Source organism: Urocitellus parryii, chromosome 1 (genome assembly GCF_045843805.1).
Source record: "Urocitellus parryii isolate mUroPar1 chromosome 1, mUroPar1.hap1, whole genome shotgun sequence".
NCBI lineage: Eukaryota > Metazoa > Chordata > Mammalia > Rodentia > Sciuridae > Urocitellus > Urocitellus parryii.
Genome location: NC_135531.1, coordinates 112,631,947 through 112,649,827, shown reverse-complemented (window position 1 = coordinate 112,649,827; position 17,881 = coordinate 112,631,947). Strand labels below are relative to the sequence as shown.

The window sequence follows — 17,881 nt, the reverse complement described above, 5'->3', positions numbered from 1 at the left end:
GACATTATAGTTCATTATGTATTGCAATATTCTACTCTTGAATAAATTTAGCAGGGAAATGTTAATGAAAATAATTGACACGTGTTTCTGCCACTAGAAAGTGAGATACAACTTTGATGCTAAATTGATTTTTGCCAATATTGAGCTTTCTCGGTGTAATTTTTAGACATTATGTTTTTTAAAAGTTCAGTGAATGATCATCATCAAAATTGTAGTTAATTCTGTGATTTTTTTCCAGGCAAAAAATGAAATATTCTTTTGTTTTTATTTATTTTTTTTCTTTTGCTTGTTTTTATTAGTGGGAGGCAAAAGTACAACAAGGGGAAAGAGATTTTGAACAGATCTCTAAAACAATTCGAAAAGAAGTAGGAAGATTTGAGGTATGTATAATGGTTTATGAACATGGTCACATTTTGCTGTGTTTTATGGAAAGGTTAAATTTAATTTTCTACTAATGGACTTTTTTTCCATGCGATGTACTTTATTTAACAGAAAGAACGAGTGAAAGATTTTAAAACTGTTATCATCAAGTACTTAGAATCCTTAGTGCAAACACAGCAACAGGTAAGCTTTTTTTAAAAAAATAACTTCTATAATTTGTTTTCATTATATTTTTCATTTTCAAGATGACAATTAATGAAATAGGCTTTTAAGCTCAAAAAGTTATAAGAAATAGAAAGTCAGTGACAATAAAAGGAAAAAATGCTAAAATAATTGTAAGTATCTCAGGTCCTGTTTGCCTTTACTAAACAATAGATAGAGCTAGACTTCCCAATATTAGGCCAAAAGAAACTTCTGGGACAACTTTCCCTTTCTCTGTCTTCCTAGTTCTATTTCTTTATTGATCAGACCTGTTGTGAGTAAATGCTCATAGTAAATTGTTCTCTTCTTTAATAGAAACCAAAGCTAATTAATTTTTTAGGGCTTTTTGTTTTAATTTTTATTGTTTTGTTTTTTTAATTTTGTTTGGGGTTGTTGGATTAAGTAAAATAGCAGATTGTCTGGTGTATTTTATTTTAACATAAGTTAATGTCAAACAGAAGAATTTCTAAGGGCTGGGGTTATGGCTCAGTGGTGGAGCGCTTGCCTAGCATGCGTGATTCAATCTTCAGCATCACATAAAAATAAGATAAAGGTATTGTGCTCACCTACAACTAAAAATATATATATTTAAAAAAAAAAAACACAGAAGGATTTTTTTCTCCAGTAGTTTTTCTGTTTTCTGTTTTGTTATCAGAAATTACCCAAGAGTGCTTTGCCACTGAGCTAAATCCCTAGCCCTTTTTATTTTTGAGATAGGGTCTCACTAAGTTGCCAAAGGCCTTGCTAAATTGGTGAGGCTGGCCTTGAACTTGTGATCCTTCTATCTCAACATCTGAAGTCACTAGAATTACAGGTGTGCACTACCATGCCCAGCCCTAGTAGTAATATGTGGATCTAGAAATTTATCTATATAAAACGTAATGATTATATTTTTTAAATCAGGGAAATGTCTTCAAATTATATTTACGTTTTTAAAAAGTCGTTCTTACATTTAGATTTTTTAAAATAGGAAAGTAAGCTCAAGCTTGTTTTTAAAGGGTTTGTTTTAAACTTATAACTTTAGTCCTCTTTTATCTTTATTGCTCAATATTTTCTTCATCCTTTTATCCTATCTCTTTTAGTTAACAATAATATAAAAATGTAAATATCCAGTGAATTAGGAGATGTTACTGCTTTTCTGTTGGAAAAGGTCATAATTTTATTATTTAAGGGTAGTATTTTTAAGTATATTGTACCAATATATTTTTATATACAATATAAATTTTTTATATTCAATATATATTTTTATATACATTTTACATAAATCAAACTCTAAGGTACTACATTTTTTAAAGTTACATTGTTTATATAATTTTAAACTGAAATTAGGAGTTATTAATGTTTTAAATAATTTATATATGAATTATTTTAATGGACTTTAGGTAAAGAAATTAATCCTTTAAAGAAACCAGACATTCCCCACAACATGGTTTTCTGTTCCCCCCCCCCCCCCCCCCCCCCCGCCCCCTGCCTTCTTTTTGTGATACTAGGGATTAAACCCAAGACCTGGCACATGCTAGGGAAACACTCTGCCACTGAAGTTGCTTCTCCAGCCTAAATATGTACAATTATGTGCCAGTTTTTTAAAAAGAAACCAGACAGGGCTGGGGTTGTGGCTCAGTGGTAGAGTGCTTGACAAGTATGTGTGAGGCACTGGATTCTGTTATCAGCATCACATATACATAAATAAAGTAAAGGTCCATCCACAACTTAAAAAAAAAAACATCTTGGGGTTGGGAATATAGCTCAGTTAGTAGAATGCTTGCCTTCCATGCTTAAGGCCCTGGGTTCGTTCAATCCCCAGCACCACAAAAAAAATAAGGGGGTAGGGGGCAGACATTGTAAATGTTATTAGTTACTTATGTAGATTTTTTTTAAATGCTATACTGGATGTATGCATAAAAATGATGAGATAATGAGATTATCTTATATTATCATCCACAGCTGATAAAATACTGGGAAGCATTCCTACCTGAAGCCAAAGCCATTGCCTAGCAATAAGATTATTCCTGTTAAGAAGACATTGGATGTTTGTTCCAGTCATGCTGAATTCCACAGCGAAATCATTTAAAACCATCTAAATAAACCACTATATATTTTATGAATTACATGTGGTTTTTTTACATATATACACATATATGTATATATGTGTGTGTGTGTATAAGACATACATACACACACACATATAAATACACTCTGACATTTTATTACAAGCTGCATGTCCTGACCCTCTTTGAATTAAGTGGACTGTGGCATGACATTCTGCAATATTTTGCTGAATTGAACACTATTGTGTCTTAAATACTTGCACTAAAAAGTGCACTGCAAGGCCAGAAGATTTTACAATATTTTTTTCTTTATAATATGTTCTGTAGTACCTTACCCTCTTTATGAAGTGAATTATCAATGCATTGGTTATTGTTCACTTATACATTCCTGTACAGAAATTATGATTTTGTGATTACAGTAATAAAATGATATTCCTTGTGAAGTATTAGTAACAAATTATTTGGGTATGTAAACATATTAAGGATCTTTTGGATAGAAACAAGTATTTTCTTCTAAATATGTATAGTTGATACTGTGATACCTTAAATATTTTAATTGACAGAAAAAGCTGAACTCTTTTATTATTAAATGATTAAATGAAGCTTATAAATTTTCTTATGAGATCATCACAAATCAAAGAACAATGATCTCAGTTGTTTTAGGTAAAGAGAATAATTGTCTTTGCTTATTTTAACCATCCCTGTCTTAAGGTGCCCAATTTAGGAATTAGGAAAAGTGTTTATGAGCTTCTGATACAAGTCCCATGGATTTTGCTCCTCTTCTGTTATCTTCAGAATTTAAGATATATATTTTTTTCTTGCATTTTCTTGCTTTTTAAAGTAATTCGGTTTTGATTACAATGACAAAGAAAGGTATCATGTTTAAATACAGAATGATATGATGAATAACCAAGGATACCATAAACAAATTTGAAGTAAAACAAAATATTGCTTTGTTTTTGGCCCCCTTCATGTCCTTGTTGTATCCTACTTAAATGACTATTCTCCAATCCTTAATACTGTTGGAAATTTTACATTGTGACTAGGATCAGTTATTTCCATTTTTGAAAATCATTTTTAAAAACATCCCTTTTCTTAAATTCACTGACCACATCTCTCTTCCACAGAAATAAAATATGTGGACTTAATTCCTTTAGGTAGTTTATTGGATACAATTAATGAATCATGGTATCCTCAGTGTGTGTTTTATTTGAAATATTAGAGAGCTGTAGTTATTTACATTTATATTCTTAGAACCCAAGAGAATACCTGACACATAGTTAATAATAACGGCTTGATGAATTTAACATGAAAAAAAAAATCCCAGAAGATGCAAAATAATGTTTACTCTTTTAATAAATGGAAGCAGAAACAGTATAGTTTTCTATTGTTGCTTCTACTGGAAACAAATACCTTTGGATAATTCATAGTAGTATATATCAGATACTATCTCATTGCCTCATTAATATTGAGTAGAAATTAGGCTTTTGAGGAACAGTTTCACTGGAATTGTATCCATATAATTATATTTCTAGTATTATATCCATGGTTATGTTACTTCCAACAATATATTTTATGCATGTTAAATAACTTAGTTATTCAAGCCAAAAATCCTTCATTCAGCTGTGGCACATTAATTAGAATATTTAATATCGCCAAATAAAATAGTAAATAGTTTTAGTCTTGGTGAAAGCTGAGTTTGAAGAAAGTAACATCCAGACTTCATTCCTCTGACCCACATTAACTAAAAGAGTGTGTCAGAAATTTCAAGTAAATTATGTGACCTTCTGAATGATACCTACCAACATTTTAGCATGATTTAATTGTTTTAGCACTTCACCCATCAGTCTTCATGCCTCCTGTTCATATTGTTAAAATGCTTTCATTCCAGATAAATATATAGGCATGAAATATTTCTTTTGGGGGTGTTAGATGAAGCGGTGTATGCCTGTAATCCCAGTTTGGCACATTGAGGCTGAAGGATTGCAAGTTCAAGGCCAACCTGGGCATCTTACTGAGACCCCCCATCTCAAAGTTTAAAAAATAAAGGCTGGAATGTAATTCATGGTAAAGTACCCCTTTGTCAGTTGGAAAGTTAAAGAAGGACTATACCAGCATATTATAACAAACTGAACCTAGGGTCAATAGGTATTTTGTTTCTTCTGTCACTTAATATGTCTTTGGGCATATCATTTAAACCTCTTATTTATATAAACAATTGCATTAAATTCTTGTTCCTTCTAGTGCCTTTCTAAATATTCTGTTTAAAATATCAAACTTCAGGGGCTGGGGTATAAGCAGTAGAGTACCAGCATGCACAGGCCCTGGGTTCCATCCCCAGTACTGCCAAAAAAAAAAAAAAAAAATCAAACTTCAACCTGGGGAGGTGGTTCAGTGGCAGAGTACTTGCCTAGCATATAGGAAGCCCTGGGTTCAGGCCTCAGTAACAACAAAAAGAAAGTAAAATACCACACTTAAATATAAATATTCTATTAGAAAAAAAATTCTAATCAAAGATCACTTTCTATAAGGTAAAATCAGAATAAAATGTATGTGAAAATATAATTTCTAACATTTAAGAGTATGTTTTCTTGATTTCATTTTTAGTGAATTATTTTCAACTGTTCAGCTTAATTTATACATATTTATATTAATCAAAGTATATCTGTATGACCATCTTCACATTATTTTTTAAAAATACTGAATACCTTTATTCAGTATAAAATTATTCCTAACCCTTATACTGAATGATATGGTTTTAAGTGATAAGGTAGATAATTGCCTGAACATGGAAACAGCATGAAGAAAAGATTACAGCAGAAGATATGTAATTATTAATTAACCTACCTTTGTGATCAGAGTCATGAAGGAAGGTTACAGTAATCTGTGAATGTGGTCCTTAGAATTTAGATAAACAAATTGCATATAATTGCTTTTTTATAGACAAAGTTTTTTTAAAGGAACAATTAATTTTATTATTTAACCCAGCAGCTTCAAAATATTATTTTACCTGTAATGCAACATATTAAATGTCATTGAGATATTTTATATTGTCTTTTGTGACTTCAATGTCTCTTATGTGCTTTACACTTTTATCATATCTCCAATCTGGCCCCATTTAGTGATCAGCTATCACATGGCTATAACAATATTGGACAGCATAAGTTTAGACAATGCCTGTAAAAATAGGAGAGTAAGTCCAACAGCTGGTTTGTTTCCATCCTGAATCCTGAGTAAAGGATTCCAGGGTGTTTCAAGTCATGTACAAGTTAGGTTTAAGACTTTGTAGCATAGTTATTCAAGGAATGTGTATTGGGTTATCTACTAAGAATTAATTATAGCACTGTATTGCTGGAGGGAAACTCGTACACAGTCTAGTTCAGTCTCCTCATTTCACAGATTAAGCAAGCAGATCTAGGGCTTAAATCATGATTCAAATTATTTTTTCTCTTCAATTACCATGTATGAACATGCTTCCTTGATATATGATAAGCTTTTTTTCAAGATTCCTGTTCTAACATGTAGAATTCTAGGAAGTCTTTTAGGACACAAAGAACCTATTGCTTCACACTCTTGCGTCAGAAGTTGCAAAGAAAAGATTTTGACTTGCTGTCTAATTTTTTAATGCACATAAACAAATTTAATAAATGATCATCTTCCTTTCTCTTCCTATCATCTACTTTTAAAACATTCTCTGAAGATTGAGTACTTTCAATATTTTTCTTAACTGGGTGAAATGGAAACTTTGTAAAAATCTATCAAGGTGAAGCTACCCACTTGTTAACACAGAAAAACATATTTTTTTAATCGAGACTAGTTAATGGGATAAACTGTTCAAATGCAGCACTTGAGAGGAAAAGTTCTATTTTAAATTTATATATCTGTAACTTTTAAACTAAATTCAGATAACATTTAGCAAAACTAAACAATAAATTACTTTTTTGTTGTTTCCATAGTCAAGTCTCAAGTATCTTGATTTTAACTCAAATTTTATTTTCTAGATCTTTATTTCAAATGTTCTCATTACCTGTCAACAGAATGTGTTCATGGTTATACATATGTATGTGTGCATATATGACAATAGACTTATGCTTCTAAATTTTGGTTAAAATGTTTCCAATTCACTTGCAACTGAGACATACATTTTCAGAGTTATGTTGTTTAGGTGTGATAAATTTTACCAAGACCAATTTGAGTACATTCTGTTTCTGTAATATCTGTCTTTCTCTCCCTGCGTAAAGATATTGTAACTGTTTACCAGAACTAGCTTAAGTCTCCTATGAAATAGTCTTCTTTATAGTTTCTTTCTTCTCTGCTAGTCCTTCTACCCTACTGCAAAATTGCTCAGAAATCAAATAAGACTTCCTGTAAAGTAGATAGAGTGGTACATGCCTATAATCCCAAGGCCTCAGAGACTTGAAGCAGGAGGATCACATATTTGAGTCCAGCCTTGGCAGCTTTGCAAGCCCTGTCTCTAAGAATGAAAAAGGACTGCGGTGTAGCTCAAGTTATAGAGACCCTGGGTTAAACCCCAGTACCCTATGCATGTGCAGGTACACACACACACACACACACACACACACACACAAATATTCTACAGATAGTCCAGATGCTGTTCTTCTCCCTTAACTTTCTTTCAAGGTAGTTAGTCAAATGAAGCCACTGTCTTGTGAACAAGTTGTATCCATTCCTGCTTCACTGTTTTTATTAGTGATAACGCCTTGATTTATCATTAGGAATGTTATTTCTGTTTTTTAAAGTAATTGTTTAAATTTTACCCATCCTTTAAACTTTAAGATCAAATTTAAAGTCCACATCTTAAATATTTGCTTTTAAGTCCCCCAGCTAGAAGGAAGAAAGGAATCTCTTGATCTCTAAATAGTTAGACTGTAATAACACTTAGTTGCTTGCAGATTGTATTTACTGATATATCTATCTTGCATTTTAGTTGTGTGGCCTAACTGCCTTGACTAGTCAGTATATTTTTTGAGGATTGACTAGGCCCTTGTTTCTTGTAGAACCAAGTATGTTCATGGCCAAGACAATGCAGTAGGGCTATTAAGAACACACCCATCCAGCCCACCCTGTTGAATCCTGGCTCAAAAACCTGTAATACTGATTTTAAGCAAGTGATTTTTCTCTAAAACTTTAAAGTTTCCTTACCTGTAAATTGGGAAGTGCTTCTTACCTGATGCAGATTTCTTAGCAATAAGAAATGTTTAATAAATACTAGCAATTATACATCAAATAGTTCTTTATTGAGCACTTGAAAATAGTCTGAACAAAGCACACCTGCATTTTGATTATTTACCGATCTTGAGGACTTCTTCAAAACAGTGGGTTTATGCTTGATTATGATGTAAGTGGGCTTACCAAAAAGGTTTTTTCTTGAGAACAGCCTGCCCAGGAGGTCTGCTCTGAGAACCCTGGGGCTGAGGATCTGAGGTGCAGTGGAAGAATGCTTGAGGTCAAAGTCACTTAGAATTCAGCCAACAGAAGTTTAGAACTATCCTGACTACAGTGACAGCCCTACTGTGTATAAAGGAATGTTGTCAGTCAATGTCAGTGACCTTTAAAGAATCCTGGGGACAACCAAGGTTGTGATGGAAATAGTCACAAATAGCCTCAAAAAGAAATATTACTTCTCCCTCTAAATGAGAGGAAAGAGAAACGGGCATATTTGTAGATGAAAAAGTTGTAAGGAGGGCTGGGGATGAAGCTTTGCAGGAGAGTGCTGGTTTACCACCATGCATGAAGCCCTGAGTTCAACTCCCAGCACCACCCAAAAAAAAAAAAAAAAAAAAAATTAAAGTTGTAGAAGCTCAAGCCTGCAAGTTTTTATTTCCTTGGCAAGGTAAGAAATTAAGCCAGTAAAGGGACATCAAGAGGAAGACTAAAGGATTGCCCCCCCCCCACAAAAAAAGGCACATTTTTAATATATTTGTTGATTGATTGTATATCCCCTTTGAGAAGTGTCTGTTCAGGTCCTTGGCCCATTTATTGATTTTTTTTTTTTTTGGTGTTTAGCTTCTTGAGTTCTTTATATACCCTAGAGATTACTGCTCTATTGCTGAGGGCCATTGCCAAGTAGGAATGACGCATCGAAATTTCCTTGCCAGCGTACCCCATGTTAAATGGACTTGCCTTGGAAATTCGCTGTGACATTGCATGTGTATTTGAGAAAGGTGACCCTGCTCAAGGACCAGGGTGGATCCAGGTTTAGGGTGTATCCTGCAGGTTTTAGGAAGTATCTTGCTCCTTGGGTTTAGGGCGTTCCCGGTTTAAGACAAGTTTAGGGTATTCCCTGTTTAAGACAATCCGGGTTTAAGGCAGTTCCAGGTTTAAGGTTATTCCTGCTGGGAATAGGGCGTATCCTGCTGCCTGAGTTCCTGTTGAGTTCTCGTGGAATTCAGAAAGTATTTGGGGATTTGAATTTGGCGGCAGAACTTGGATTTCCCCAGAACGTGTTTGTTGAGGGCCGGTGTGAGTTCAGGAATGAAGAATTGCTGTTTGAATCTACAAAGCTGTGTGTGAGTGGCTCTTGATTTCGTGCCCAGCCAAGACTGCGGCACTCTATCTGATGTGTGAGGGGTAAAAATTTGTTCCAAAGATGTAGGCTTTCTGTTCACCTCACAGATTGTTTCTTTTTCTGAGAAGAAACTTTTTAGTTTGAAACCATCCCATTTATTGATTCTTGGTTTTAATTCTTGCACTATAGGAGTCTTATTAAGGAAGTTGGGGCCTAACCTGACATGATGGAGATTAGGGCCTACTTTTTCTTCTATCAGACGCAGAGTCTCTGGTTTAATTCCTAGGTCCTTGATCCAACCTAAATGACCTTCAGTATATGAATGGATTAAAAAATGTGGCATGTATACACAATGGAATATTACTCAGCAATAAAAGAATAAAATCATGGTATTTGCAGGTAAATGGATGGAGTTAGATAATGCTAAGTGAAGTTAGCCAATCCCAAAAAAACAAATGCTGATATTTTCTCTGATATAAGGTGACTGACTCATAGTGGGGTAAGGAGGGGGAGCATGGGTGAAATAGACAACTCTAGATAGGGCAGAGAGGTGGGAGGGAAATAGGGGGCATGGGGTAATTAATGATGGTTGAATGTGATGGACATCATTATCCAAAGTACATGTATGAAGACATGAATTGGCGTGATATACTTTGTATACAACCAGAGATTTGAAAAATTGTGCTCTATATGTGTAACAAGAATTGTAAGGCATTCCACTGTCATTTATTTAAAAAAAAATTAAAAGGCACATGTTTAGAAAAAAATTTAGTTAAGTACTAATTTTCAAATGAGTTTGGAAATCATGAATTTACACTGAAGCCAACCAAAGAAAAAAAATTTTTTTTGAGCTACCAGATTAAAACAGTTGATTTATTCAGTATTAGGGACTGTTGGTAGATGTTAAGAGAACATCAAGGAGGAAGAGATTTTAAGATAAGAATTGCAAAGACCATTGACAGAAAGGAAGGTAATGAAGGAATGACAGTGTATTTGGGAGGATTTCGATGTGATGGGCCAAAAGCAGAGTTTCTGATAATAAAAACAGGAGAAGAAAAAGGAAAAAGTGGACAAAGGAGTAAACAAATTTCAGAAATGGTAACAAGAATTTTAGTGTATTGGCACTTGTTTTTAAAAAGAATAATTTAAAAATGGGCAACAACTGCTTATGCCTTTAGTAATATCCTTAGGGTTATTTCGGGAGATTGTTTTATGATTTGCCAATATCTTGGAAGATTTTTACTTGTCAGTACATAAAAAATCTACTTCAGTCATCTGATTTTTTAAATTAATTTTTATTTAATCAAATTAATATATGCACATAATGTGAAAAGTAAGCGACCATTTGAAGAGACTAAAAAGCAATGCAGTGTTTCTATGCCCACATGTCCCCAGTTTTGCTCCAGTCCTTTTTCTCAGAGACAATGTTTTTTTACTCTTAACTCATTTCTTCTGCCATTATCTACCTCCACATTTTATCTTTTTAATGGTAAACGACAGTTTAGTCTTCCTATTCTGCCATCTCTCTTCTTTACACATGTCCCCCACCTTTCAAATGTAGTTATGATTTTTGGTTAACTCAGGTTTCAATGTTTGCATTATTGTGCCTGTATAACCATTGGTCACAGCTGAAAGTTAGAATGTATTTCATCATGATTTTCTTCCATTTTAAAAAAGCAAACATTAGCTTTAGAGCAGTTCTGGATTTACAGTAGTATCTATAGTTTTCCTATGCCCTGCACCTTTTCTCATATTAGCAGTTACATTTGTACATTTGTTAAAATTACAAATTGTATATCCTCTTTGAGTGGATATACAATTATATCCATTAATACTTCATTTATTTAGTTAGTTACAAGGGATTGAACCCAGGGGTTCTTAACCACTAAGTCACATCCTCAGCCCTTTTTTATTTTTTGCTACAGGGTCTCACTAAGTTGCTTAGGGCCTAGCTACATTGCTGAGGCTGGCTTTGAATTTGGGGTTCCCCTGCCTCAGCCATCCAAGGCACTGGGATTACAGGTGTGCACCATCATGCCCAGCACATTATTATTTTTTAATGTAAGTTTTTTATGTATATGTGTCAGAGGAATGCATTACAATTCTTATTACACATATAAAGCACAATTTTTCATATCTCTAGTTGTATACATAGTATATTCACACCAATTTGTGTCTTCTTACTTGTACTTTGGATAATAATGATCATCACATTCCATCATCATTAATAACTCCATGCCCCCTCCCTTCCCCTCCAACCCTTCTGCCCTGTCTAGAGTTCATCTATTCCTCCCACCAGCACATTATTATTTTAATAAACAAAAATCTGTATTCAGATTTGCTTCCTATTGCTTTATGTCCTTTTTCTGTTCAGGATCCTTTTCAGGATACCACATCCAACACACATTTTGTACCCTTCTCCTCCTGCTTGTAATAGTTTCTCAGACTTTGTGTTCAATGAGTTTCCCCCACCCCAGGTAAAACATACCTTGATTTTTTTTTCATTTGGTTAGTATTTTTCCCCTTGTTGGTTGCTTTTTTTTTCCCCTATGTCTTCCCATGGTGTCTCAGTACACAGTCCCTTAGACCACTCACAGAAAATCTAACCACTGCAGAGTTTTCCCTAGACTTCTCCAGGGCCTCCTGTTTCTCCTGGGCTGGTGCTCCCTGGACTTGCCCTAGTGTTATCCTTGTACTCCCCTTGCTCTCTGCGTTGAAACATTCTGTACCCTTCTCCTGGGATGCTTTCCCTATATTCTGAGTTTCTTTCTTTCTTTAGTTTCTTGTGTCAGTGAAGCATATTCTTAGCAGTTTCTTTATATTAAAAAGCAGGTACAGTGGAAAGTGTTGTGAAAACAACATTCAGAATGCCTGTCTTGAGTCACCATCACCCTAATCTGGACTGGTAACCATTTTATTCCTTGTGGCATAGTGGAGATTCTGAAGATTATCTTTGCTTTTCTACCCTGGGGTTATATGTGCTTTCTATACCCCATGCTTTTCTCTTTCTTGATTTATTTCTTCATTTGAGTGGATACAGAGAATAGATTTCTGAGAAAGAATGCATAGAACACATATACCTTTTACTTTTTTGGAAACAGTCTTACTATCTTCCTATCTCAGCCTTCTGAGTAGCTGGGATGACAGGTATGTGCCACTATCCCTGCTAAATAGTAAATTTTTTTGAAGACATTACTCCATTATCTTCTTGATTCCAGTGTTGCTGTTGAGAATTCCAAAAACATTCAGATCCCTGTTTGATCTTTGGAGATAGGATTTTCTTTTATCCCTAGTGTTATTAAATCTCATGGAGATTTGTTATGGTGTATCTGCTTTCACCCTATACTGGGAGCATTTTGATCTAGAAATAAAACATTCATTTCTGGAAATTTCTTGACTTATTTCACTTATAATTCCTTTCCTTTATTATCTAATCTTTCCCATTGTTTGAATATTGGATGTCCTGGACTAACTATTCGCTCCTATTTCTTTTTCTTTTTCTTTTTTTTTTTTAAAGAGAGAGAATTTTTTAATATTTATTTTTTTTAGTTTTCGGCGGATACAACATCTTTATTTGTACGTGGTGCTGAGGACCGAACCCAGGCCGCACGCATGCCAGGCAAGCGTGCTACCACTTGAGCCACATCCCCAGCCCTCGCTCCTATTTCTCATTTTTGTCATATTGCTCTACTTTCTGAGAGTTCTTTTTCTGTTGTCCCTATTTTTAGTAGCTTCCTTTTCTTGTTTCATAGAGTCAATATTTTCCTTTATGAAAATACTAAGGGTATTTAATTTTTTATGTTTTTTTTTCCTTCCTAGTTTCTCTTGCCTCCAAATTATTTTTTTGTTTTAGGCTATCTTCCATGCTAGATGCTTTCCTAAGGGAAGTTAGTCTGTGGCTGTCTCCTCATTATTAGCAGTGTTTTCTGCTTAGCAGGTAAAGGTGTGGTTGCCACCCTTTATAGGGTTTTAGCAATCACCATTCAGTATTTTCACTCTCCCCAGACCTTAATTATTTTTTGGTGAAAGTATTCTTGTGGTCAGCTGTCTCCTTTACATTCTTTAGAGGAAATATATTCCAGAATTCTCCAAAAGTAGAGAAGGAAAGAAAGGATGCTTCTGATATTCAGTTTTCAGCAATACTCCCTATTTTAGCCACCTTCCTTCCCATTCTAGGAGAACCCTGTTGTAATGCCCTTTGAGTATTGTGCCATTTGTATCCGAGATTCCTGTTCAGCTTTGCTACTGCTGGTGTAAGATTTGGATTTCTTATTTGTTGAAAGAGTTACTTCTCATCACCAGCTTACAAATATTTTTTTCTCTTCTCTCCTGCTTTTCCTAACTTTTTAAGTTTAAAATTAAAAGAGGAGACTGGGGTTGTGGCTCAGTGTTAGAGTGCTCTCCCAGCATGCATGAGGCACTGGGTTTGATTCTCAGCACCACATAAAAACAAAATAAAGATATTGTGTCCACCTAAAACTAAAAAATAAATATTTAAAAAAAATAAAAATAAATCAGAGGAGATTTTAATTGTAGTTTTAAATTAGTTATGTATGTCCAATTTTTTACTATGTTAACCCTAAAGATCTCTTTCCCAATCGCTTTAACTACAACATAGTACAGATGTACCAACTTATTTTCATCCAACCATCATTGATAAACTTTGTTTCCCAATTTTGCCATCACAAACAATAGAGCATTCTTGCACACACCTTTCCTTCCCTGCATGTATGAAGCCATTTCAAGAAGTGAAATGCCCGATTGAATATGTGCATTTAAAACTAATAGCTACTGCCAATTTGTTATTCAGAAATGTTATCTCAGTTTACTGAAGTACTGTGCAATTCTCTACATCCTTATCATCAACAGAATAATCTGAAATTTTTGCCAATCTAAAAGGAGAAAAAATGATGTCTCATTGTTTTAATTTGCATTTTGTGATCATTAACTGAGTCTGAGCATCTTTTTCATAATTATTGCAGTTGGCCCCCACAATGACCCTAATTAATTCTTTCTTCCTTAGATGTAAGCCATTTGGTAGCCCCCTCCTGCATTGATTAGTACTAACTTGTATAGGATATTGCAAAAATGAGGCCTTGTGAAAATAGTTGGTGTGCCTTGTGCCCTGAGGGTTTTTTGTTTATTTATTTATTTATTTTTTTGATCAGTCACTTAGGGGAAACCAGCCTCCATGTGTTCAGGATAATCAAATAGTCCTGAAGGGAGCTGACCAGGAACTCAGATCTGTCAACAAACACAATTAACTTGCCAGGCCTTGAAGTATACCACCTTAAAAGTGAATCCTGCCACCAAATCCAGTCTGGGATGACCACAGCTGGGGCTGACAGCTTGATTGCTAACCAAGCTTCTCTCAGACTCCTGACTCACAGAAACTGTGGGAGATAAGCATTTATTGCTCTAAGCAGCTAAATTTGGGGCGATTTGTTATGCATAGATATGTATACATATAGATAAATAGTACAGATTTTTTGGTCCATTTACATGACTTCTTCTGGGATTTGCCTGACCATATTGTATCCATTTTCCTCTTGGGGGCATTAAAAAATAAGGGGTGATTTTTATTTTTATTTATTTTTAATTTTTTTCTATATGGGGGATTGAATCCATATAGAATCCAAAAAATATTTTTATTTTTTGAATCCACTGAATACATTCCCAGTGTATTAAAATACATTTTATTTTTTATCTTAAGACATGGTCTTTCTAAGTTGCCCAGGCTGGCCTACAATTTATTATCCTCCCACCTCGACTTCCCAAACTACTGGGATTATAGTATTCACTACCACAACAGCTTGTACCTATTTTAAAATATAAAATATATATTAATCCTTTGTTATATAAGTTGCAAATATCTTTAAACTTTATGGTCTTTGGTTTACATTAATTTTAAATCTTTGTCTAAAATATAATCTTTTATTTTCCTTGACATTTTCTATGTTAAATAATAAGATTTTGTCTACTTTAAGGTTGTGAAAATATTATATTTTACACCTCGTTTTTCACAGAGCTGTTTACTATATAGAGAACTCATTTTAAAAATCAGTTTTACTGGGGCTGGGGTTGTGGCTCAGCGGTAGACCACTTGCTTCGCACATGCAAGGCCCTGGGTTCGATCCTTAGCACCACATAAAAATAAATAAATAAATAAATGAAATAAAGTTAAAAAAATAAGTTTTACTTTCTTTCCAAATGGAAAGCCAGTTATCCCTACATCCTTTATTAAATGAAGAATTTACTAAATAGCTCATCTCTATGTTTTAAAACAGCATCGTTAATTTTATACTACGTTCTTGTATGTTCAGGGAACATATTTCTAAGGTTGTTTAGTTCCCTTGATCACTGGCTGATTCCACAGCAGGATCACACTTTTTATAGTATGTTTTGATGTCCCATAGAATAAGTTATCACCTTGTTCACTCTTTTTCTTTTTAAAACTGTCCTAGCTATCCATTTGCAAATGAATTTTAGAAGCAGCTTTTCATTTTTCTTAGTTTGTTGGGAGCTTTGATTGTATTAACCTTTTAAATCATTTTTATAAAAACATATCTTTAAAACATTGACATCCAAAAACATGATGTAACTATTCTTCAGCTCTTTTATGTCCTTTAATTTTTTTCATCTTCTGCATATAGATCTTACATGATTTTTGTTAAGTTTATCCTTAGATATTTAAATTTAAAATGCTATCATTAATAAAATATTTTTCTATGTAATTTTCTAATTGGTTAATATTGGCATATGAGAACTATCAAATATGAAATGTATTGAGGTTTATATATTGATTTAATATCTGGCATCTTATGAAACTTTTTCATTAGTTCCAATAACTTTTTAATGATTCTGTTTATGTAGATGATCATATCATCTATAAATAACTAATTTTCTCTGTTCCTATCCAGTATCTGAACCTCTTTTTTGTCTTCTTGAATTTGCTAAGGCCTTCTACAAAATGTCAAACAATAGTTGTATTAAAGTTACTGACAGTGTTTTGCTTATGATATTAAATATTTGCTATGGGGTTATGATAGTTAACCTTTACCAAATTAAAGATTTTTTTATTTTTAGCCTGAAAATTAGTAGGAATAGGGGTATTGTTTTATTAAGTTTTTTCAGGCTCCATTGAAATTTTTTTCTTTTCTAATCTGACAATATTGAGAAATATAGCAACAAATTTCCTAATTTTTAACCATCTTCACATTTCTGGCATAAACCTTACTTGCTCCTAATGTGTTAAACTGATTGAATGTTGAATATATAATACTGACATTAAGTGAATTTAGCCAAAATTTCTAATATACATTAAATTTTAGTTAAAATTTCTAATATAACTTGGTATTTAACGCAGCTTATCATTCAGTTTGCTCAAGTAAATTTCTACCCGATAATAGATAATATGGTACTTTTAGTGTAATATTTTATATCTGCATTCCAGCAGAATTGTATTATTTTACTTACTCAAACTATTTGCTTTTATTAGCAGATATTAACTGTTCAATGTTTTATATTGCTTTTTATGCAAATTTTGCCTTTAAATTTGTGTGTGTGTATGCATATGTGCTGTGTGCACACACATGTGCACACACACACACACACACACACACACACACCCGTATGTAACACGGGGAATAGAATCCATCAGCCTCACATATGCCAGGCAAGTGCTTTACCACTGAGCTACATCCCCAGCTCTTTTTATTTTATTTTGAGATAGGGTTTTGTTAAGTGCCATCTCTGGCCTCCAACTTATGATCCTTTTACATCAGCTTCCCCAGTAGCTGGGATTATAGGTATATATGACCACTCCCAGCTGCTATTTATTTTTTATTAATAAAAATATCATTAATGATGTTTTGAGGAAAAGTTATTTAGCTGGACTGTCATAAATTGTAGAGTCAGACTAAAAGATACATAGGAACAATAGAATTTACCATGATTTTTTATTTTGGTGCTATACCTTTCTCTAGGTCTTTACTGGTAGACTCAACAGAAATTGGTTAATTTGGCCAATTATCAGCCCATAATTTCATAGTTACTCATTATCTCTTAGCCTTTATTGTGTCATCTATAATAATATCACTGATGGCTGGGCTAATAGACCCTCAAGAACAGTTAGCACTTTGATAACCTGTATAAATTTTCAGAAAGGCAAAAGTAAATTATACACAGCCATTAGTGGAATACAGAAAACAGATTTCATTTGTACCATCTGTCAGATCTTCATGGACCCTCACATTTCTGTCTCCTAAGTCCAGTGGGTAAATGATTGAGCCATGTAATTTCAAAAATATATGACAGTAGGGCTAGGACTGAGGCTCAGTGATAGTGCACTTGCCTGGCATGTGTGAGGCACTGGGTTCGATTCTCAGCACTACATATAAATAACTAAATAAAATAAAGATTTATCAACAATTTATATATATTTATAACAGGCTATTGGCAGACTGTTGTAGAAGTATGGTGTAGAAAGCAAATGAAAACCTTGATCGAGCTGGGCGCCATGATCCATGTCTATAGTTCCAGCTACTCAGGAGGCTGAGGCAGGAAGATTGTTTTGAGCCCAGGAATTCCTTGCCAGTCTGGGTAACATCATGACACTTTGAAAACCGAAAAGAAAGAAGAGCATGAGGAAAAGGAAGAGGAAGAAGTAGAAGGAGGAGAAGAATCATCAGCAGAAGCAGAAGTTTGATCAGCATCTGTGGCT

General features: G+C 33.9%; 1 protein-coding gene across 2 annotated transcripts in view; it reads left to right on the top strand.

Moving 5' to 3' along the window:
* Snx2 (sorting nexin 2) overlaps positions 1-5,037 on the top strand; it is a 76,625-nt gene extending 71,588 nt beyond the window's left edge. For both annotated transcript variants that reach the window (XM_026396203.2, XM_026396204.2), the window contains exons 13-15: positions 300-380; positions 493-564; positions 2,527-5,037. In XM_026396203.2, the coding sequence (XP_026251988.1) occupies positions 300-380; positions 493-564; positions 2,527-2,577 (204 nt within the window). In that variant the 3' untranslated portion in view covers positions 2,578-5,037. The remainder of the gene's footprint in view (positions 1-299; positions 381-492; positions 565-2,526) is intronic.
* The last annotated feature ends 12,844 nt before the right edge of the window (positions 5,038-17,881 follow it).